General features: G+C 35.6%; 1 protein-coding gene across 1 annotated transcript; it reads left to right on the top strand.

The window, feature by feature from the left end:
* The first annotated feature begins 1661 nt into the window (after window positions 1-1661).
* Window positions 1662-2399, top strand: LOC146748030 (uncharacterized). The gene has a single exon (XM_085497539.1). It carries the CDS (start codon window positions 1662-1664, stop codon window positions 2397-2399), a length of 738 nt encoding a protein of 245 aa, XP_085353665.1.
* The last annotated feature ends 22486 nt before the right edge of the window (window positions 2400-24885 follow it).

Here is a 24885-nt window from a genome sequence, read left to right as displayed (position 1 = left end):
AATTACAAGCCTGATTTACATTTTGCTTGTGGTGTTTTTCGTCAATGTATTAAACATAAGTGCGTTGGGAAATGGCATAATTATATTGCGTGAGTGAAAGAAGTTGGTGAGAGACTGTGTCACAATGCGTAATATATATTTCCAATGCGCGTGGTCGACGCCTCTGATTGCATTTATTTTGTATTTTTATTTTCGAAATGTATCACTGGCTGCGTTTTTTTTGTTATGTCTCGCAACTGAACGTCCAAGCTGACCTTGTTTTGGCTGTGAGTACCTTACCCACTAAAAAAAAGTTTCCCTGTCCTTCCATTTTTTTAAGAAATCTGCCCTGCTCACTTGGGGGGGGGGGTACTGATATTTCCCGCCCCCTACAAAAAATAGAAAAAATCTCCTGCCCTCAACAAAAATCCCTTGGACCAGCTTTTCCGATGAACAGCTCCATTGGCTGCACCTGATTGTAACACAGTCCTGCATGATTGTAATACATTAGTAATGCCGGCGCCAGTTCCAACAAGCTGCCTCGTCACCAGAAACGAATTGTTAATTTCACTTTTCACAGCTTAGACCACAGGGTGCCCAGGAACTATAATAACTTGTACGCGGTACCTATGAGCGAGGGGAGGGGCGTGATCGGCTGGTATCTAGTGTATTAGAAATAGACAAGGGATAAAGGCTCCAGCCAGCTCACATTTTTAAACTGGAAAAACAGGTGAAAAGAATGAAAAATTAAATCTATAAAAAAAATACCAGCTTGAAGAATATTAGTTGCTCTTTCAAATTTCGCGAGTTCACGACACGGTAACCAGTCTTGTGATTGGTCTTGGCACATTCTGGTCATCATCTAATGATTAAGTCGGATCATCTCTCGCGAATTTCGCTAGGAGCGCGTCGTGTCATTTGATATTTCGTCACGACAGATTCTGACGACCTCAGTCAGTTCCCTGGATGTTGATGAAACGGCCATCATTTAGAAATTCCCGCTAACTTTTACAAAGGCTACATTGCCATCATGAGCAACGCTTTATCGGAGGCAGACCGGGACTATGGATTGAATACTACATGTATAGCGGGGTCAGCTAATGTATAGCGGGGTCAGCTAATGTAGGTCAGGTAATCGAATGTTGAGGTAATCGCAAGTCAAGCGAACAGAATGTTGAGGTAATCGCAAGTCAAGCGAACCGAATGTCAAGACATTTGGATGTGAAAATACCCGAATCTTATGACAATTGAATGTCAAGATAATGTCTAAATAACGACACAATTATATTAACTCAGAATACTCAAAAAATTCAAAAAGTAAAAAAATTGTATGCATGCTTCGTAGACTATAAGAAGGCATTCGATAGCATGTGGCGTGATGGATTATATTGGAAATTGCAAAAATATGGTATCACCGGAAATATTTACAATCTCATAAAAAATATGTATAGTGGGGTATCCTACAAGGTAAAAACTAGTAAAGGGCTCACAAATGAATTTGATTCATTTATGGGGGTAAAACAAGGCTGTAATATAAGTCCAACTTTATTTAGTTTATTCATTAATGACTTGCTGGAAAAAATAAAATCTGCAAATGGCACCCCCCTGAACTAAACAGCCAAAAACTAAACTGCATTTTATTTGCTGATGACGTCCTAATATTATCACAGACCCAGGAAAGTATGCAGTGCAGCATAGATGCACTGGCAAAATACAGCAATTTTTGGAAACTATCAGTAAGCCTCAATAAAACTAAATTAATGGTATTCAATAAAAGAAATCATACATTAAATAAGAAGTCAGTGTTTTATGAGGGAAATGAAATTGCCACAGTAGATAGTTTTAATTACCTGGGTATAGTTTTCACGCCGAATGGAAAATTCAAAACTGCGTCCAATACTTTAAAAGAGAAAGCTATGAAAGCTATGTTTCCACTAAAGCAGTCTTTATTAACATTATCACATTATAAAATTAGCACAGCATTGAATTTATTTGATAAATTAATTGTACCAATCATTAATTATGGGTGTGAAATATGGGGAGAAGAATCAGCAAAACATAGTAACATTATAGAAAGTGTACAGTTTGCATTCTGTAGATTTCTCTTAGGTGTCAGCAAAAATTCAACAAAAATTGCTATTCTTGGAGAGCTGGGTAGATATCCATTGAACATCATAATTGAAACACAAATGTTAAAATATTGGTTGAGACTAAAAGCCCCAGTAATTCCAAACATTGTAGCAACTGCCTTTATGGAAATAAACACTTGGAAAACAGGATGGGCAGAAAGAATAGAAGAGATAACTAAAAACAACAATCTTTCAGAATTATCAAAACAACATGAAAAAATGATAGGGGAGGTACTCAGAGAAGATTATGTAAAACATGGAGAAGGGAATTATTTAATGACAGCAGAATGAATGGAGCAACAAACAAACTAACTTCATCCAGAAAATTAGAAACTACTTTCAATATGAAGAATTATTTAAATGATATAAAAAAATTAAAATTAAGGCAATTATTTTGCAAATTTAGAATTTCTGATCATAAACTACTCATTGAGACTGGCAGACAAAAGAAAATTCCTGGAGACGAAAGAATATGTAAACTCTGCACAGATGATAAAATTGAAGACGAGTACCATTTCTTAATAGGATGCAGTAAATATGACATACCCCGTAATAAATTATTTAAATTAAAATATATACAGGGCAAAAAACTGACTTCTTGAAAATGAATGAAGACGAAAAATTCCGATTAATTATGACAAGCTTTGCAGGAATAGAAACTGCACAATTCATACATACAAGTATGAACTTAAGAGATGAAACATAGCAACTCCATCAAATTAGTCTGCAGGTAGTTTTAATGCAATGGCATATTTAGTAGCTTAGTAGTTTTATTGTTATACTAATTTTCATGTATTTTTTCTCCATTCTTAGTTACATGTATTCAATGTTTTATTCGTAATTCTGGTGTTCTGAACTGTACTTCCGTCTTGCTTTGTACTAAACAATAACATTAGCTTATGTTTAATGTGCTATTTGTGATATTAGTTGTGTGAAGTATTATTTCTGTTCTTATTTTACCATACTCTCTGTAGTAGATTTTCGTGTTGAATAACATTATTATTATTATTAATTGTAACATAATGAAACAATGACAAAATAATATTGTATCAATTACACAATAATGAAATAATTAAGAAATAAAGTTGAAATATTGAAACAATGGCAATACAATGCTGCAGTAATAACACAATAATGGAATAAGCGCAAAATAATTTTCAAATAAAGACCAAATATCCGAATAATGACCAAATAATAACCAAACAAGTTTCCAAATAAAGATCAAACAACTAAACAATGTTCAAATAATGACACCAAGCTAATTTTGGCGGTAATATCACCCCATACCTGTGCGCAGGACAGGTGAACCATGACGTATAGACACATACAGCGTGTCACGGTATGGTAAACCATGACGTACAGAAACACACAGTATGTTACAGCATGGTGAACCATGACGCAGAGGCATACACAGTATGTTATGGTAGGTAAACCTTGTTTCTGTTGTTTTCTCGAATTTTCACCTACTCTTCGCTCGGCGTTCTGTGTTCCTCAGCAGCGCGCTCAGAGCCCATAGAAATATGTGGTACGGTGGTGCGCGTCTTAGCAACGTGGAACTCCGCCCCCGAGGATAGAAATCAACGGAGGATGAACGAGTTTAACGCAGCTGTAGCTAGCAGACACTCCCAGCAGACAGTGGAAGCTAGCAGCCACAGTCTATCAGGCATAATAATGCTTTGAATCAAAATTTATCACATCTTTTTGCATCACGTAATCATAGTTTGACATCAATATATTAATGCAAATGGCTAATATTCATTTAAACAGAGAAATTCTAACAAATGTACTCACTCCCCCTGAAAGTGTATCTCTAGGTGCGTGTATATAAACACTATTCCCAATATTTTATTGGAAATATTGAGTGTGCACCTTATCCACTTATATGGCATGAAACATACATGTATTGACAACAATTTGAGATAGGTGACATTTAATAATTAGCAGACAATTTTAAAATATGGAAATCATAATTGTAGTAGAACTGCCCTATCTATTTGCTAGCAGACATTAATTAAGACACTAATTACAGTAAAAATATTGAGTGTGCACCTTAACCACTTATGTGGTATGAAACACACATGTATTGACAACAATTTGTGATAGGTGACATTTAATAATTAGCAGACAATTTTAAAATATGGAAATCATAATTGTAGTAGAACTGCCCTATCTATTTGCTAGCAGACATTAATTAAGACACTAATTACAGTAAAAATATTGAGTGTGCACCTTAACCACTTATGTGGTATGAAACACACATGTATTGACAACAATTTGTGATAGGTGAAATTTAATAATTAGCAGACAATTTTAAAATATGGAAATCATAATTGTGTTAGAACTGTCCTATCTATTTGCTAGCAGACACTAATTAAATCACTAATTACAGTAAAAATATTGAGTGTGCACCATAACCACTTATGTGGTATGAAACATAGATGTATTGACAACAATTTGTGATAGGTGACATTTAATAATTAGCAGACAATTTTAAAATATGGAAATCATAATTGTAGTAGAACTGCCCTATCTATTTGCTAGCAGACACTAATTAAGACACTAATTACAGTAAAAATATTGAGTGTGCACCTTAACCACTTATGTGGTATGAAACATAGATATATTGACAACAATTTGTGATAGGTGACATTTAATAATTAACAGACAATTTTAAAATATGGAAATCATAATTGTGTTAGAACTGTCCTATCTATTTGCTAGCAGACACTAATTAAATCACTAATTACAGTAAAAATATTGAGTGTGCACCATAACCACTTATGTGGTATGAAACATATATATATTGACTACAATTTGTGATAGGTGACATTTAATAATTAGCAGACAATTTTAAATATGGAAATCATAATTGTGTTAGAACTGCCCTATCTATTTGCTAGCAGACACTAATTAAATCACTAATTACAGTAAAAATATTGAGTGTGCACCTTAACCACTTATGTGGTATGAAACATAGATATATTGACAACAATTTGTGATAGGTGACATTTAATAATTAACAGACAATTTTAAAATATGGAAATCATAATTGTGTTAGAACTGCCCTATCTATTTGCTAGCAGACACTAATTAAATCACTAATTACAGTAAAAATATTGAGTGTGCACCATAACCACTTATGTGGTATGAAACATATATATATTGACTACAATTTGTGATAGGTGACATTTAATAATTAGCAGACAATTTTAAATATGGAAATCATAATTGTGTTAGAACTGCCCTATCTATTTGCTAGCAGACACTAATTAAATCACTAATTACAGTAAAAATATTGAGTGTGCACCTTAACCACTTATGTGGTATGAAACATAGATATATTGACAACAATTTGTGATAGGTGACATTTAATAATTAACAGACAATTTTAAAATATGGAAATCATAACTGTGTTAGAACTGCCCTATCTATTTGCTAGCAGACACTAATTAAATCACTAATTACAGTAAAAATATTGAGTGTGCACCATAACCACTTATGTGGCATGAAACATACATGTATTGACAACAATTTGTGATAGGGGACATTTAATAATTAGCAGACAATTTTAAAATATGGAAATCATAATTGTGGTAGAACTGCCCTATCTATTTGCTAGCAGACACTAATTAAGACACTAATTACAGTAAAAATATTGAGTGTGCACCTTAACCACTTATGTGGTATGAAACATAGATGTACTGACAACAATTTGTGATAGGCGACATTTAATAATTAGCAGACAATTTTAAATACGGAAATCATAATTGTGTTAGAACTGCCCTATCTATTTGCTAGCAGACACTAATTAAATCACTAATTACAGTAAAAATATTGAGTGTGCACCATAACCACTTATGTGGTATGAAACATGCATGTATTGACAACAATTTGTGATAGGTGACATTTAATAATATACAGACAATTTTAAAATATGGAAATCATAATTATGGTAGAACTTCACTATCTATTTAAAATGTTTAAATGGGTCTGAATTCCCTTTGGATAAGTACGTACTTTATTTCAATATGTTGGTCAGGGTTCTGACCCTGTGTATTTTTCGGTGGGTACCATTTAATTTCACTACCCTGACTACGTGTTAAAATGGGTCTGAATGCACTTTGGATTAGTACGTACATGACCGACCAATCTTGGACTTTATTTCACTATGTTGGTCAGGGTTCTGACCCTGTGTATTGTTTGATGAGTACCGTTTAATTTCATTACCCTGGCTATGTGTTAAAATTGGTCTGAATTCACTTTGGATAAGTATGTGCTTAACCGACCAATCTTGGACTTTATTTCAATATGTTGGTCAGGGTTCTGACCCTGTGTATTTTTCGGTGGGTACCGTTTAATTTCATTACCCTGGCTACGTGTTAAAATGGGTCTGAATTCACTTTGGATAAGTACATACATAACCGACCAACCTTGGACTTTCAATTTGCATGCAGGTAAGGTACACCTACAGACATAACTGTGGACATTCAGTTCTTTTTCTTTAGATAATGGCAATTTTTTGGTCAGAGCGCCCTCTAGTATTTGTGGAGAATCATGTTCATTTGGAATTCTCTGATTGGATGGAAGTTCAAGCCTAGCAAGGTGTGATAGAATTGGCCTGTTATGTTCAGATTCAAATAAGCATGAACCACTAATTTGACAGGGAAGTGATACTTATAATGCAGCAAGCTGTTCTAATTGCTGTTGTGGTAGACTTTTTCTATTTTCCTGTCAAATGCATTTATTGGTCCACTGAAAAATCAAAATAATGGTCCCTGTAACTTAGACTCTTATTGATCAAGGCATTTTAAAAATCATGGGTGTTAACTCCCCTCAAGTTATGACCCGTTGTCCCCTACAGAATAATGGTTGCATCTAATATTAAAATAAAGATGGCGGAGTATAGCGTTGATTCATCTCGTTCTACTCTGGATTACTTGGAGTCAATAAAGATCCTAGAAAGTTAGTATTTATATGCCTGTGTGTTTTTTTGTTTGTTTTTTCACTGTCTTTGACTTTCCCAGTATGTTTGTTGCTGTTGACAATAATTCAGTCCTCTGCCAGGCTTCAGTCAATGTTTTTGTTCAGTGCCTACCCAACTCCTCGTCGGGCACTATGTAGCTGGTGTGGTATATTTATCACAGACAGTAGGGCAATTGTCACATTTAGTGCTCCAAGAAAATATTCTCTGTCCATGTGTATTTATATAAATAGATGCAGTTTCTTTGGCTTGAATAACATTCACTGGCTTCGTACATAAGGTATACTGGTTTACCTGTTTCTAGTTGAAATTTAGCCAATCTTATTAACCAAGACAGTTGGACATTTGCCACATGTCACAACACTCATTTCCAAGTGCCATAGCTTGAAACAAGTAGTCAAATCTGATATTGGCTGGAGCTTTAGTTTCTATGGACATGGTAAATGGCAAACTAGATGGTCAGAAAGTAATAAAAATAATCACAGCTTTACTCCATCCACCCCACTATGAAGTAAAAGGCTGTTTATAAGGCCATGTATGATGGTTTCATGTTTCTTATGGAAAACGATTTTAATTATAAACTTCTATGCTCCTGTACCCAACCGTGGGGGTCCATCACACTAAACAACAGGTGTCACTATTACTAAGAAAAATGTACTTTTTTTAAATAAAATTACTGAATGCTTATATTTATGTTTTAAGACGTTAGTTAAAATTTAATATCAGGCAATGCATTGGTTCATTACCCTGGCTACATGTTAAAATGGGTCTGAATTTACTTTCGATAAGTACATACATAACCGACCAATCTTGGACTTTATTTCAATATGTTGGTCAGGGTTCTGACCCTGTGTATTTTTCGGTGGGTATCGTTTAATTTCATTACCCTGGCTATGTGTTAAAATTGGTCTGAATTCACTTTGGATAAGTATGTGCATAACCGACCAATCTTGGACTTTATTTCAATATGTTGGTCAGGGTTCTGACTCTGTGTATTTTTCGGTGGGTACCGTTTAATTTCACTACCCTGGCTACGTGTTAAAATGGGTCTGAATTCACTTTGGATAAGTACATACATAACCGACCAACCTTGGACTTTCAATTTGCATGCAGGTAAGGTACACCTACAGAAATAACTGTGGACATTCAGTTCTTTTTCTTTAGATAATGGCAATTTTTTGGTCAGAGCGCCCTCTAGTATTTGTGGAGAATCATGTTCATTTGGAATGCTCTGATTGGATGGAAGTTCAAGCCTAGCAAGGTGTGATAGAATTGGCCTGTTATGTTCAGATTCAAATAAGCATGAACCACTAATTTGACAGGGAAGTGTTACTTATAATGCAGCAAGCTGTTCTAATTGCTGTTGTGGTAGACTTTTTCTATTTTCCTGTCAAATGCATTTATTGGTCCACTGAAAAATCAAAATAATGGTCCCTGTAACTTAGACTCTTATTGATCAAGGCATTTTAAAAATCATGGGTGTTAACTCCCCTCAAGTTATGACCCGTTGTCCCCTACAGAATAATGGTTGCATCTAATATTAAAATAAAGATGGCGGAGTATAGCGTTGATTCATCTCGTTCTACTCTGGATTACTTGGAGTCAATAAAGATCCTAGAAAGTTAGTATTTATATGCCTGTGTGTTTTTTTGTTTGTTTTTTCACTGTCTTTGACTTTCCCAGTATGTTTGTTGCTGTTGACAACAATTCAGTCCTCTGCCAGGCTTCAGTCAATGTTTTTGTTCACTGCCTACCCAACTCCTCGTCGGGCACTATGTAGCTGGTGTGGTATATTTATCACAGACAGTAGGGCAATTGTCACATTTAGTGCTCCAAGAAAATATTCTCTGTCCATGTGTATTTATATAAATAGATGCAGTTTCTTTGGCTTGAATAACATTCACTGGCTTCGTACATAAGGTATACTGGTTTACCTGTTTCTAGTTGAAATTTAGCCAATCTTATTAACCAAGACAGTTGGACATTTGCCACATGTCACAACACTCATTTCCAAGTGCCATAGCTTGAAGCAAGTAGTCAAATCTGATATTGCCTGGAGCTTTAGTTTATATGGACATGGTAAATGGCAAACTAGATGGTCAGAAAGTAATAAAAATAATCACAGCTTTACTCCACCCACCCCACTATGAAGTAAAAGGCTGTTTATAAGGCCATGTATGATGGTTTCATGTTTCTTATGGAAAACAATTTTAATTATAAACTTCTATGCTCTTGTACTCAACCGTGGGGGTCCATCACACTAAACAACAGGTGTCACTATTACTAAGAAAAATGTACTTTTTCCATTAAAATTACTGATGTTTAATCATTCACTGCACCAAAGAGCATACATTATAAGCTTCGCAAATTAACATATTAATTAAAATTAAATAGACAGTTTAATTGTTACATATTAGAGCTTTTGATCTGTGTCGGCATGATGACACAAGTTCATTTCTTTTGTTTAATGTGGAGTGATGGGGTCTAAAAATTATGATGAATTTTTCTTTCAAACATAAGATACATTGTTTGCTGGAGCTATTATACGGGCTACCGCGAGCAAGAATTTTCCATTGTATTTTATATTCAATATCTTTTTCTTTAAGTGACCAGACGTGTTTACTTAGTTCTGTCGCATTTCTGGAGGCCTGATCGCGAAATGAGGCCGTGTGGTTTCTGTATCTTGTTTTGAACTCATTACCAGTAAGTCCGACGTACGTTTCACTGGTGTGCTTGTCTAAATGTGTAACTTCCACTTGGTATACGACGCCGGACTGCAAACCCTTCCCGTCTAGTGGACATGTTTTTTTCTGGCAATTACACAACATGTTGGCTTTCGTTTCATCAGTGGTAGTGTTATTTTTCGGTAGCGAGTTGGTGTTTGTTTTTCTTGTTGATGGTATCTTTGATGTTGTTCCTACAGCTATAGCTGACTTTGATTGTATTTCTGTTAAATATTTTCTTGAGCTTGTTGCTGGTAGGAAAGCACTTGTTGATAAGATCCAGGAATCGCTTTCCTATACTTTGGTGGGTTGAACCAAAGGACGTTGCTACGCGGCCGTTTTTTTACTCTTCTCTGTGGGGGGGGGGGGGGGGGGCTCAAACTTTAGTTGCTGTTTGTAGCCGCTTTCGCGTAGAACTCTTTGGTAGGTGGTGCCGCGATGTCAAACATCTTCTTATCTGACGATATTGCGGAAAGATGCTTGTTAATCCCGGCCGGGATATTCTTTGTGATGGCGGGTGGGTGATTACTCTCCTTGTGTACATATACCAAGTTGCTATTAGGCTTTATGAAGGGACTGTACGAACTTTCAATGAGGTTTAGCGTGACATCAAGGAAGTTTACAATTTTTTTCTTTGCTTCGATCGTGATCTTTAGGCCGTTGTTTTTAAACACGCGACAGATAGCTTTTTTCAGTCTCTTTGGGTGCGGCGTCTAAGGCGACTAAGCCATCATCTCGGTATAGACCGATGTGAACTTTCTTTTTTAACTGTGCTTTGAGCTGTGAAAGCAGGAAAGCAGCCCACAAGTTCACAGGTCTCTGCGCCGTTGAAACATCCTATTGTAACATCAAACGTGTTGGAGCCCCTCTTTTGCCACGGCGATTGATTGTGGATCAACAATGTTTGGCGTGAGTGATTATGTTTATTTCTTCATCCGGAATATTATCATAAGCCGAGGCAAAACGTAACGCTTTGCTTAAAGTGCCTGTGCAATGCCCACCCTTACGTTTCCCATTTTAGATCTGTGTCCCACTGAAATGGGCAGTTATTGATTTCTTTGCTGAAAATGATTACTCGTATCCAAGTAAATTTGGGATTATTCTCGTGTTGTAGCCACGCCCACCTATCCCGAAACGGTCGACTGTTTCCGGATTTCCGACTCTCGCCGAAAGTGCGCCACCAAATGCCAAAATGTGAGAGGAAGTCATACCCCTGAGCCGTAATAACACTGGTCATTCAGTATACTTTTAAACGATATACATTTTTCGGTCGGCGGATTTCAGAAGAGAGAGAGACGTCCAGCAAATGTTTCAAATGAGTTGACTTTTTTGCGATCCTGATTATCGTTTTATAGAGACCATTTATTCCCTGTTAAGTAAAAGGTAGCAATAATTTTGACAGTGACACGAAAACGGAGCGTCGGACAAACAGGAAATTACACAGCCCTTACACACTGCTAATTGTTTTTATTTTCGGAGGCTAAAAGTTTCTGAATTGTTTGGTGGTTGGTGTTGAATGTCGAATTCACACCTCTGTTCTTTTTTTACCTCCATGCTTGCAGCTTGATCTATCATAGTGATAGAGGGACTGTGATCTGCGTAATAATTTATGAAACAAGAATCCGGGCTTGGTCAATGTGTTTCCACCAAATAAAGTTTTAATGTGATGTTATAATTATGACAATCACGCCATGGATCACGCTAAGTCGAATCCTCGCTGAATTTATCTGTATGTGTGTCGATCTCGATTATTTTTGTTATCCAATTAAACGCCGCTTTTAACGCACTTGCCCTCGTCGTGACCCGACGCGTTCACCTATTTCAACAAAATTTCAATTTATTTCCACGCGGCTGTCATTTATTTAGTAACTGTGATTTGTCGTTTTTTTAATTATTTTATAGTGATCACTATAGTCTAATGTTTAGAATGTCAAAATATGTTCTCTTTTATTTTAATTTTGAAAGTTTTACTCAGATGATTGATGAAATAAAACAGTGTAGTGACGTGCCTAGTAACCTGCTAAATAACGAGATAATTCCGTCGTCAAATTCTATTTTGTCCAGCGACAGTATACAAACGTGCGCCGGTAACTGTTACGACCACGGTGACCAGCTACACCAGAACGGATATATTTAGCATCTAACTGAACCCCATGCAACAAAAATTGATACTATGTATTCACTATGGTCCACTCCTCCTCGACGAACAAGTACATAAGTGAAAATTTAGTCAAAGACGAGAAAACTGCACAAGAAATTTGCCTTATTTACACGTATCGGCAATGCAACCTGCCATGTGACTTCCCCTTCTGACGTCACAAGGGGAATTTCTGTATGCAAATAAGAAGCTAATGAGGAGCCTCGTTTTAAAATACACAAAAATAAAGTTGCTGTAGATTGAGTTTAAAACACATTTTTTCACTCAAATAAAATAATTCATGCTTAGAAACATAACAAAATAATTCGGTCGTCAATTTCCAATGACTGGGCGATTTGCTTATCAATTTGCGTGACGTTAGCAGCGGTAGATATTTTGTATCAGCTGGAATTAACAGTTTGTTTTCATTTGAAATAGCATCAACATCATTGTTAAGTTTTTTGAGGAAAACACTACTCACGGGTTTAAACTTGCTGGATGTTATGATGCTTAGCATTCCGTCTTCAAATTCTTTTAACTCTTCTATATGCGGCGGGTTTTTTGTTTAATTAAAACCATAGGTCTGTTTACTGGACGAAGATCGAGTCGGGTTCAGAAAGAAGTGAGCTTTCCATCGCATTCTACGTAGGAAGTGTTCCGTTTTCTCGATTAGACGATGTAGGTAGTCTCTTTGCGAAGGTATAGGGATGTTCTTGGTGGAGTAGCTGGGGTTGAATTTCTCCATGTCAGGTAATCGTAGAGTGCTCGACAAGTGTAACCAAGGAGTGGAATATAGTGTAGATACAATAGTCGATTATTCCAAAACAAAAGTACTCAATACAAAGTATATGTAGAGCGGGTGAATACGGTGGTAGAGGAATTAATACACAACTACATGAATATTGAAACTCAACAGAACTAAGTAAACACGTCTGGTCACTCAAAGAAAAAGATATTGAATATAAAAAACAATGGAAAATTGTTGCTCGCGGTAGCCCGTATAATAGCTCTAGCAAACGATGTATTTTATGTTTGAAAGAAAAATTCATCATAATTTTTAGACCCCACCACTCCACATTAAACAAAAGAAATGAACTCGTGTCATCATGCCGACACAGATCAAAAGCTCTAATATGTAACAATTAAACTTTCTATTTAATTTTAATTAATATGTTAATTTGCGAAGCTTATGATGTATGCTCTTTGGTGCAGTGGATGATTAAACATAAAGCTCCTGATGAGTGAGGTACTTTTACCTTACGAAACAGTGCTGTCGAGTTTCAATATTCATGTAGTTGTGTATTAATTCCTCTATCACCGTATTCACCCGCTCTACATATACTTTGTATTGAACACTTTTGTTTGGAATAATCGAATATTGTATCTACACTATATATATATATATATTATTAATTTTATAATAAAATATGTACATTTGTCTTAGTAATAGTGACACCTGTTGGGTACAAGCGCATAGAAGTTTATAATTAAAATTGTTTTCCATAAAAAAAAAACATGATGAAATCATCATAAATGGCCTTATAAACAGTCTTTCAATTCATAGTGGGGTGGGCAGAGTAAGCATGTACTTATTGTTATTACTTTCTGACCATCGAGTTTGCCATTCACCATGACAATTTCCATATAAACAAAAGCTCCAGCCAATATCAGATTTGACTACTTGTTCTAAGGTGTGGCACTTGGAAATGAGCGTTGTGACATGTGGCAAACGTTCAACTGTCTTGGGTAATAAGATTTCAGCTAGAAACCAATATACCTGTATGTATGAAGCCAGTGTATTTTATTCAAGCCAAAGAAACTGCATCTATTTGTGAATATTTTCTTGGAGCACTAAATGTGACAATTGCCCTACTGTCTGTGCTAAATATACCCTACCAGCCACATAGCGCCCGACGAGGAGCTGGGTAGGTAGTGAAGAAAAACATTGACTGAAGCCTTGCAAAGGACTGAATTGTTGTCAATAGCAACAAACATACTGGGAAAGTCAAAGACAGTGAAAAATCACACAGGCATATAAATACTAACTTTCTAGGATCTTTATTTGCTCTATATAATCCAGAGAAGAACGGGACGAACCAACGTTATAGTCCGCCGTCTTTATTTTAATATTAGATGTAACCATTATTTTATGGGGGACAACGGGTCATAACTTGAGGGGAGTTAACATCCATGATTTTAAAAATGCAGGGAAACATTATTTTGATTTTTCAGTGGACCAATAAATGCATTTGACAGGGAAATATAAAAACTCTACCACAACAGCAATTAAAACAGCTTGCTGCATTGTAAGTATCACTACCCTGTCAAATTAGTGGTTCATGCTTATTTGATTCTATCACACTTTGCTAGGCTCAAACTTCCATCAAATCAGAGCATTCCAAATAAACATGACTCCCCACAAATACTAGAGGGCGCTCTGACCAAGAAATTGCCATAATGATTTTAATTATAAGAACTGATATATACATATACATATACATACGTGGACAGATAAATTAATACACGACTACATGAGTAAAGTTGACTCTACATGGAGTACCTCACTCATCAGGAGTTAAGACTTTATTAAATAAACCACCAAAACAGACTATGTTATAAGCGTTACAGATTTACATACCAATGGAGAGGATTTACGATATTAAAACTAGTTGTTGCATAGCAATGATTTGGCTCACTGTCTACAGAAAGAAAAAAGCTAATTTCTTTTATTTAAACTACAGTAATGTGGTTGGAAAATTATAATATATTTCTCTCTAATGCATAAGTTGCAACGTTTGCTTGAAGTATTATATGGCGCATCACGCGATAACACTCTCCATTTAATGTCATAATCGATGTTATTGTATTTAGTCCATGAGCCAGTTAGGTTGCCGGTACCATCTCGAGGGGCAAGCTCCACCATACTTTTTCTGTTAGCTCTGGACATATAGTTTACAAAATTGTTTGGTGGACGTGTCGTATAAGTAGCTAAATAGTGTTGCCATAGCAACCAATCTAACAACATTTAGTATGATAGTGTATGGTATCAGTGCAATACATGCATTCAGTATAGGTAATTTCTCATGTCAATCAATTATACTGAAGTATGTCACCAACAGGCATCTCGACGATGCCAATCGTCAGGGCCAAAGGGTCAGGGTCAAAGGTCAGAGGTCAAAGATAAAAATCACCATATCATCAATAGTTTGAAATAATGTATAATGAATTAACAAAATAACAAATAGTAGTTGAAGTAACAGTGGATTGGTAGTTAAAACATACCTGCTTTGTGAAATCATGTTAAAATCCATTTAGCTAGTTATTGCCAGAAAGTTACTGCAATGTAATTTACAATAAATGAAAACAGTATCTATTCTGTTTTTGCATCGATAATATAGCTAAAAAACACAAAACCATTGTTCTAATAAATGGCTAAAATAAATAAATAAATAAATAAAAATAAGGATAAATACATTGTGTTTCACCATACTATACATACATTCCCTGGTACACTTACAGGACAGAAACTCCATTACTATCTCTGGTGCTGGGGCCTTTCATCCAATCAATTGCAAGATTCCCTTCCTCCATTATCCATCCATATCCAGTTTCTGGGCTCGGAATTTGTGGATAACTCTCCAAACACCTATTCCACACTGCAGCCTGGTAGTTGGCACTTAGAGCATGCAGATATAGACAATCTTCACAGGGAGGTAGTTGACTGGATTCAATATCACCCTTCTTAGCTCGAAATAGTTGGTACCTCAACATATTGACCTCATTAGTTGTTGATCCAACAGCATATAATCGACAAGTAAATTGTTGGAGTAGACAAAACAGGTCTTTAGATAACTCCCATCTATCACCTAGTCGTGCTAACGCCTTCTGGAGATTCTCATCTGCAATAATTAGCTTCAATGCAGAGAGTTTTCCACATTCTCCAAATGCACTAACAGAATCACACCCTGTAAATGCATGTAGTCCCATCAAACTTTTGCAAATGTCTCTGCCAAGTGAATTACCAAGTTTCCCGATATCAATATACCTAATTCGATTTTGGGTGCCACATCTGATATAGATATTATCCAAATCATTTCTCCCAAAAGAGTTAGTGCATTGATAACATCTGTGTATTCAGATATAATTATGACTGATTGATAATGATGGGATGCATGTTTTGCATGGAGCATCATCCTTGTGTCTGCTTCCTCTCAAAATCAGGTGGAGGGCAAAAGACACACCTTCTTCACCGAGTGTGATGCAGTTTTCCTGGCAAGTGACGAGTAACACCTTTGACCCTAATTTCTCAATGTAAGAAGATTTCTTCCACTCTTCCCAAAAAAATGCAATGAGAGCAGTTTTGCTGGCAGAACATCAGAGAATGGATCTCCATTGTTGTATCTTATGGCTAGACGTAATCTTATTTAGTAATACCCCAGAACCAGACTCCATCCTTTTATTGCGTTCTGCATTCTTGATTGACAACTCTCTGTGTGTATCAAATATCACATCTATTTTAGCACAGTCTTTTCCATCTCTCAAAACCATTGCAAATACAGCTGCTGCCAGTTCACTGTATGTCTTTCTTTCAGCATTTACTTTATGTACCACAACCATTCCATCAATGATGTAGGCAGAAGGCTTTGGGATTGTGTCAGCTGGAGATACTCTCCTTTCCAGATGCCTTGCAAAAACTGATTTGGCTAGTCTTCCTCATTGTCCCATCAGAGTTAGCAAAGGACCAAGGTAGTGGACCTAATGGGTGTTGTAATACCTATGTGATATCCAAATTTCGACTTGTTGCAACAAGAAGCATATGACCAAAAAACTTGTGATCTGTCTTCAGAACAATTTCCTTGTTGGAAGCCTATGGTTTGCTAGATTTCTTAATGGTGCTTCTTCTCCTTTCCCAGGTGTTGTCAACAAGTCTTCTTTAACAGCATCAGGTAGTAAGGATCCAGTTGAGAGACACATTAGTTCTTGTTCATGACCAAATGGATTCACCCAGTTGTTTTGTAGTGCATCCAATAAGGATTGAATATCTTCTTCATTCTTTTTCATTCTTGAGAGCTCCAAATCTTTATGCAATATGCCTTGTATATCTGTCTGTACCATTTTTCGGAGATTCTTAATGCAGGTAGACCTGAACTCTGCAGTAATACAATACCTACTTACAGAACCAGCTTTAAGACTAAAACCTTTGGGTATCCCTGTTGGCCGTCTTCTCAATGGCCTGGATCCACAGGAATTCGTCCAAATGGATTGGATGGCTTAATTTGTACAGAGAATCCTCCATGATGTAGATGAGAATAGACTTCAGGATGTTCTATTTCTAGTCTTGTCATCGGGGCATAGTATACAGAAAGATATCTTGCATAGTTCAACTTATCGTATGCAGGTAGAAAAATCTATGAAATTTATTAATGATGTCTATGAAGAAAATAAAAAGAAACTAGAGGAAATACAAAACACTAACCATCTACTTATTGCTGAAAATGTTTAAATGGTCTATTAAAAAGAAAGGTTTCAAGTTTGGAGCGAAATTATAATGATTTGGATCAATATACGAGACGGGAAAATATTGTTATTACTGGCATCCCTGAAACAGATAACGAGGATACTGACGAAATAGCTTTGAAAGTTGCTAAAATCGCCGATAATAATGTAACGATGTCGGACATTGATGCTTCGCATCGTTTTGGAAAACGTCAAGTATCCGGTGAACAACATCATAAATATCCATCTCCAATTATTGTTCGTTTTACTACAAGAAGAGTTCGTGATTCTGTGTTCAAAAATCGTAAAAAGCTAGCTGATGTCAATTCATCAAACATCGGGTATCGAGCTGCAAATGTTATCTATATTAATGAGAACTTAACACCAATGGCGAAATCATTATTGACAAAGGTAAACATCAAAAGAAAGCATTTTAAATGGAAATTTATGTGAACACATAATGGTAGAATTTTAATAAAGAAAGACGAATTGTCACCTGTGGTCCATATTGCCGATGAAGAAAGCCTTACTAAGATATGCTAATGTCACCATTGTTATGTGTACTTAATGTATAACAACCAATCATATTGATGGATCCAGACTCAATATACAGTTTACTACAAAATCATAGCATCTGTCAATCCTATTCTTTAAATGAGTTCAATGGTAAGGAATCACTTCCTTTGTTATCAAATAATTTATCTGCTCTTCATTTAAATATTCGGTCACTAAGTGCACACTTTGATGACCTGTCAACTTTTTTAAGTTTATTGAAATGCAAATTTTCTCTAATTGGTGTTACTGAAACGTGGTTACATCCCGGTTCGGAAACTTCAATTTATAAAATGCCACCATATAACTTCATTAATAATAGCCGCAACTACTCCAGTGGTGGTGGTGTGGGTCTTTATGTACACCAGTCATTATCATATACTATGATTGATTCAATTACTTTACGTCACTGTGAATCATTATTCGTGGAAATACAAATAGGCATTAAACAAATCACAGTAGGAGTTATCTATCACAAAACCAAATACACCTGTACATGAATTTCTGGAGAGTTTTGAAGTCTGTCTCGAACATTTTTCAAGTAACAAAAAACGTTGTGTTATCCTCGGTGATTTCAATATAGATGTTAGTTGTACAAATATTTCACAATTTGAATATGTTACCTTACTTAATGAAAATAATTTTCAACAAATCATAGATGTTCCGACCAGAGTAACTAGTACTACATGCACAACAATAGACCATTGTCTCATAAATTTTTCTGATTATTTCATCGAAGGAGGTACTATTGAAACTGATATTAGTGACCATTTTCCAGTGTTTGCCCTATTCAGGGATCTACATCATGTTTTTAACAGAAAGTCGGTTAGATATAAATTTGACTTCTCACAGTTTCATTCAGATGCATTTGAAGCGGAAATGGCCAATATTTCTTGGACAAATATTTATAATTTATTGGATCCGAATTTGGCATATGATTATTTTTATAATTTGTTTAGTGATATAATTACTAAACATCTACCTAAGAAAATGATTTATTCTGCATCAAAATCATCACAAAAACCATGGTTATCTAAGGGGCTTCTCATTTCAATTAAAACAAAACATAGACTTTTCTCAAAAACTAAGCGACATAGTCCCAGTTCACCAATTCACATTCAATACAAAATTTATCGTAATATTTTGTCAAAATTATTAAAAATTGCTAAGAAGTCTTACTTTTCTGGCAAGCTGGCAAATGTTATTGGAAATAGCAATAAAACATGGCAGGTTATAAACGAACTGCGGAATAATCAGTCATGTAATGATCGTTTTCCACATAAACTTAGAGTGAGTACTAACCCAGATGAATTTGTGACAGAGGGTAGGGATATTGCTGAGAAGTTTAATTCGTATTTTGTTAATGTTGGTCCAAATTATGCATCTAAAATCAATTGTAATGCCAACTTCAATGATTACCTTGATAGTAGACAATCACATTCATTATTTTTCAGCCCAGTTTGTGCTTATGATATTTTAAAAGAGATCGATAAATTAGATCCTAATAAAGCAGTTGGCTATGACAATATGTTCCCTAAACTTATCAAGCAGGTTGCTGAACAAATTGCTGAACCACTGGCTCATATTTTTAACTGTTCTGTGTACACGGGTATATTCCCTAATAAATTAAAAATAGCCCGGGTTTCTCCATTATTTAAAAAAGGTTGTGCATTTGAAGTTGGTAATTATAGGCCGATATCAGTGTTACCCATTATTAGCAAATTGTTTGAATCTTTAGTAAATAAACAGATGTGTGCTTTTCTAGAAAAATTCCAAATTCTTGATGAAAACCAATATGGATTCCGTAAGCATCACAGCACCAAATTAGCTTTAGCTGACCTTACTGCTGAGATTTCAAAACAAATAGATGACGGTTTTATCACATTTGGTATTTTTCTAGACCTCAGAAAGGCTTTTGACACCATTAACCATACCATATTATTGTCTAAATTACATTATTATGGTATAAGAGGGTCTACTTTGAGTTGGTTTGAATCTTATTTAGAAGACCGCCAGCAATATGTTAATTTAAATAATTGTAATTCTGATTATAAAGTAATTTTTTTGTGGGGTCCCACAAGGGTCCATTCTTGGACCACTTTTGTTTTTAATTTATATAAATGATATTGTAAAATCATCCAACACTTTCCAGTTTAGGCTTTTTGCTGACGACACAAATCTGTTTCACTCCGTTAAAAATGATTCTATTGATATTGGCCTACTTAATTCAGAATTGAATAAGGTTTGCACATGGTGCAAGGCAAATAAATTAACCATAAATATTGATAAAACAAATTTTATGGTTTTCAAAACAGCTCAAAAGAAGACAAATATGCAAAATTTATTAAATATTGATAACTCTCCTATTGAACTTGCTTCCTCTGTGCTATATCTTGGTGTCACTCTCGACAGATCACTTACTTGGAGACCTCACATTAATAATATTGTTAAAAAAATTAGTAAAATGATTGGACTCATTTCATATCCGCGTCACTACCTACCCAAATCACTTATATTATTATATAATTCACTCATTCTTGCACACATAAGCTATTGTATTGAAATATGGGGCAACACTTTTAGTACCGTTATAGATCCAATTTTAAAATTACAGAAAAAATTTATTCGCTTAGCCACTTTTTCAAATCCCTGTGCAAGTAGCTCACAACTCTTTAAAAGATTGGGCATTCTTGATGTGCATAAATTATGCAAGTTCCAAACGTGCATGTTTATTTATGACCTGAAGGGCGATTGTTATGCTCGTTCTCTGGGTCATTATGCCTCTTCAATCTCTCACTCTTATTTGACACGTTCAGTTATTTCTGACAAACTTGAAATTCCAAAAGTAAAACTAAGCTCAACTAAAAACAGTTTAACATATTCATTAGTAAAACACTGGAATGATCTTCCAATTTCCATTAAAACATTAACATCAAGAAATCGCTTCAAGCTTACCCTAAAACAATTTCTTTTAAATAATTGAACATCAATTTTATTGTTATTTCTCTATCATTCAATTTACAGTATTGTCATTTCACTATTACCACCATATTTCATATAATTTTTCTCCTTGTGTATTATGTACTCTTAAACAATATATTAATATGATTTATGATTTCACTGTCCTTATCAGTTTTTTTCTGCTATCAGTGAATATGCAAGGGCGAGAGACTAGATTAGTTCTACTAGAACTACCTCTCTTGTCCTCGCCAGATAGTTATGTATATCTCTATCTTCGTTTTGTACTTTGTAATGTAATTTATCTGGTGAAATAAAATTGTATTGTATTGTATTGTATTGTATTGTATTGTATTGTATTGTATTGTATTGTATTGTAAAATGCCTATGGTATCATTGATCTTATCATAGCAAGATGAAGAAGCCAGTTTCCCTCCCTAGAAGCACAAATGAGACCAAGAAGAACTTCTATCATGTCAATGTAACTCATCCAGAAACTTGACAATTCTCCATTTTCAAACTTCAGGAAATTCAGGTATGTGTTAAATAGTTTCAATACCTTGACACAAGATGGATTACTTTGAAAGATTTCAACTTGATCTTTAGTAGTGTTACCATGAAGCCTTTCAGCTTCTTCTTTTGTTGCTCTGAAATCTGGCAGGTAGTTTTTGTGTTGATCTTCCATCCAAGTATAAAAGCCTTCCCATGCCAATCTTAGCAATGCCTCATATACCAATTTATGTAACCTTATTGCTCTGTTGTACTTTCGTCCTTCCATTACACCAATAATAGATCCCTCTGCAATCACACTTGTTCCTACAGCTAGATCTTTGAGACCAGCATCCTGGAATCATTTGCCAATGATAGACATGTTACACACTGTGTGAAATACAGTCTGTAGCCGGAGCATTTATAGTTGGAAGATAACCAATGGTGTTGTCAGTTACACTGTGGTTGTTAGGAGCCTGGATGTTGAATCCTGTCCATGAGCTGATAGTCTGGTTATTTACATTTGTCTGTCTAACCAAAGACCATATCTGGTTCGTAACTTGAGCACTGTACATAATCTCGTCATAGTCATGTTCCAATGCTTCCATCAAAGGTGGCCCAACATGTCTACCAGCATTGTAAAGCTTCAGTTGAATTGGTGTAAGGACAATGCTACGTTGTTTCATTTTCGCTGCAGAGACGTACTTTTTTTGGTTCTTCCACATAAGGTAGTAGTGGCTGGACTATAATACCATTAACCCTATGAGATGTTCCTGCACCAGAGAGAGTTTCTTTAATTCTGTCGATATTATCATATGCTAGAGTCACTGGAATACAAGGGTGAATGTGGTATGGTATTGCGATATCGCAGTCTTCTGCATTAGTTAACTTCTTTAAGCACAGGGCAGTGTCAATCTCTTCCAGTTGGCTGTAGGATATACCATGACCAAGACAATTTAGGATCTTGATTAACTCAACATTTCCTGTGAGCGTTTTCACTGCCCATGGCAACAAAATGTGTTTTGCTGGTTTCTGCTCACCTATAGTGATTGTATAAATCAAGTTCAAATAAATCAATGACTGAAGGCCAAATGACTGAATTTATCTTTCAACTCTTGATGAAGTACATCGCACGTCTCCTGTTAGCAACACTGTGAGGAAGTCTACTATTGATCTGGGCATTGAAACATACTCATTGTTGAAGGTGTCTGGTTGAAGTGGCCATGGCTGGTCATTCTTTGACTTCTTTACATCAGTTCTTACTGCAAGAGCACATTGTTTCCTAAGAACCTCATCACTGTCTTGCATCTTTCTCTGGTTCAGCTCAGCCATTAGTCATTAAATTTTCCCAATATATTTCTTGAGAGGGAGTCTGGTATAACAATGAGTTTGCCTTTGTCATCAGATATAATCTCAATACTATTGGCAAACTCTGCTTCCATCTTTCTTTGTATGTGGCTTCTTTGTTTGTGGCTTTACATTTTCAATGCCTAAGGACAACATATTTGCAACTAGTCCGTCTGTGATGTTAACCATTAATTCTACTCGTGGGTTTGTAAACAAATCATTACGGATATAGTTGAAAAGCACGACATAAGCTTGTCACTCTTTCACAATGTAAGCGTGTTCTTCAGATTCATCTTGTGTCTGGAGTACAGTATTCATTCTCGTATAATTTTGGTAACAGCTACAGTGATACTGTGCTTCTGCTGCTACCAGGTCTCTTGATGTTTTGGCCAACATTTTTGTATCCATCTTCTTTTGCGCTATTTTTCATAGTGTCATATCTGATCTTAAATCTACTGCTTGGCATAGGGATTCCCGTGAATGAGTTCCTTTTACATATTTTGTCTTTTCACAAAATATACAAATGTTATCATACACTCTACTGGAAATTTGAGTTCTTTTCCTTTGTGATTGTTGTAGTTGATCTGAATCATCTTGTGATGACGAAGATGGCCCTGATGCTTGCTTTTTTGTAAGACTATCAAGTGTTTTTTTATGGGTGAACTGCTTTCTGCATTCTAAATGGTAATACATATCTGGAACACCCATACACTCTTTACATTTTAAAATGATCTCACATTGCCTCATTTCAGCTGCATTCAACAGTACATTCCACGAGTCTCGGTCTTTTAGTTTGTTCAGACCAGAACTCCAAATTCCACACACACGCTGGATGTAACTTCTGTTCTAACCCACTTTTTGGGTATTCAACTTCTGACTTGTCCACTGTGTAAGTTAAGGCAAAGACAATAGAAAAGGGGGACATGCAACTGCGGCAAACATGAAAGGAAAGTAACGGAAGTTACTGTCTCTCACAGGGCAACAGTGCTGGCAACTTGTTTTCGCAATTATTTACATATTGACCATCAAATCGCTGTATTTTATCAACTTATATCTTTTGGAGTATATTAGGATTCAGGTAAGTGCCTTTATGTGTTAATGAATCAACTATGTTTTTGTTTTTTTGGGACTGTTCAAGTGATAATACAAACCGAGCCAGCAAAATCACACAATGTGATTTGAAACAGTGGACGGTAATTTTTTTCACCCGTTTTGCGTCAGAAGATTTCATAAAGGCTGTTTATAACCATGTCCAGGGGGCACCTTCTAATCGTGGTTCTGCATTTCAGTCTCAAGTTTTTGTAAAATATAAGAAATAAAGTGTATAAACCCCTGTATTTCAGAACTGTAAACGAAAATACAAATTCGACGCCATGACTGGCAGTTCATTATAGTGTTGTCGGTTTTCACCCCTTTGCGTCAAAACATTTTAATTTCATAGTTTTAAACTTTCGTTATTGAGTAAATTTTCATTATTGGTGTGCATTACGGTCTAAATTTTATGCGTCATGAATGAATGAAGTGTTCTAACCTGCGTTTTGCAGAACTGAGAACGAAAATAGGATATGTTCACCACATGATACACTGTTTAAAATCACGTTGCTTGTTTTCACCCATTTGCACCAAAACAGTTTAATTTTACTGTTTTTAACTTTGATTGTTGAGTCACTTTACATTACGGGTTTGCATTACGATCTAAATTCTAGGTGTAATGAAACTAATGAAGTGCATAAATCGCCCTATTCGAGTACTGTACGAAAAGGAAACATGAATTTTCAAAATGGCAGACGTTCGAAAACGCTGTTTTGATCGTGGAACTAATTCGCCATTCATGCTCGTGCCTGATTTCATTTCTGTTTTAATATTTGTTTTTTTTGTTGGGGGAGGTGACTTTCCACCATGATTTTGGTCTGAATTATATGTTTAGTAAAGTGTAATAAAAACGTTGCTAGGTAGTTCCCAGCTATTTCACCAAGATGGCGAGCGATCGACATTCAATTTGTTGTTGACATTTTCTTTGCCAAACATTTTTTTTTTAAATTCACATCTAAAATTTTCAGCATGTACTTGTATACCTAAACATATGAATAATTT

Source organism: Saccoglossus kowalevskii, chromosome 3, assembly GCF_978046115.1.
Source record: "Saccoglossus kowalevskii chromosome 3, keSacKowa6.1, whole genome shotgun sequence".
Lineage (NCBI taxonomy): Eukaryota > Metazoa > Hemichordata > Enteropneusta > Harrimaniidae > Saccoglossus > Saccoglossus kowalevskii.
This window is presented reverse-complemented; position numbering and strand designations above follow the sequence as displayed.

Excerpts from the sequence above, each read along its gene's own strand:
- LOC146748030 (XM_085497539.1), top strand. The coding sequence starts at position 1,662 with ATGCAGTGCAGCATAGATGCACTGGCAAAATACAGCAATTTTTGGAAA.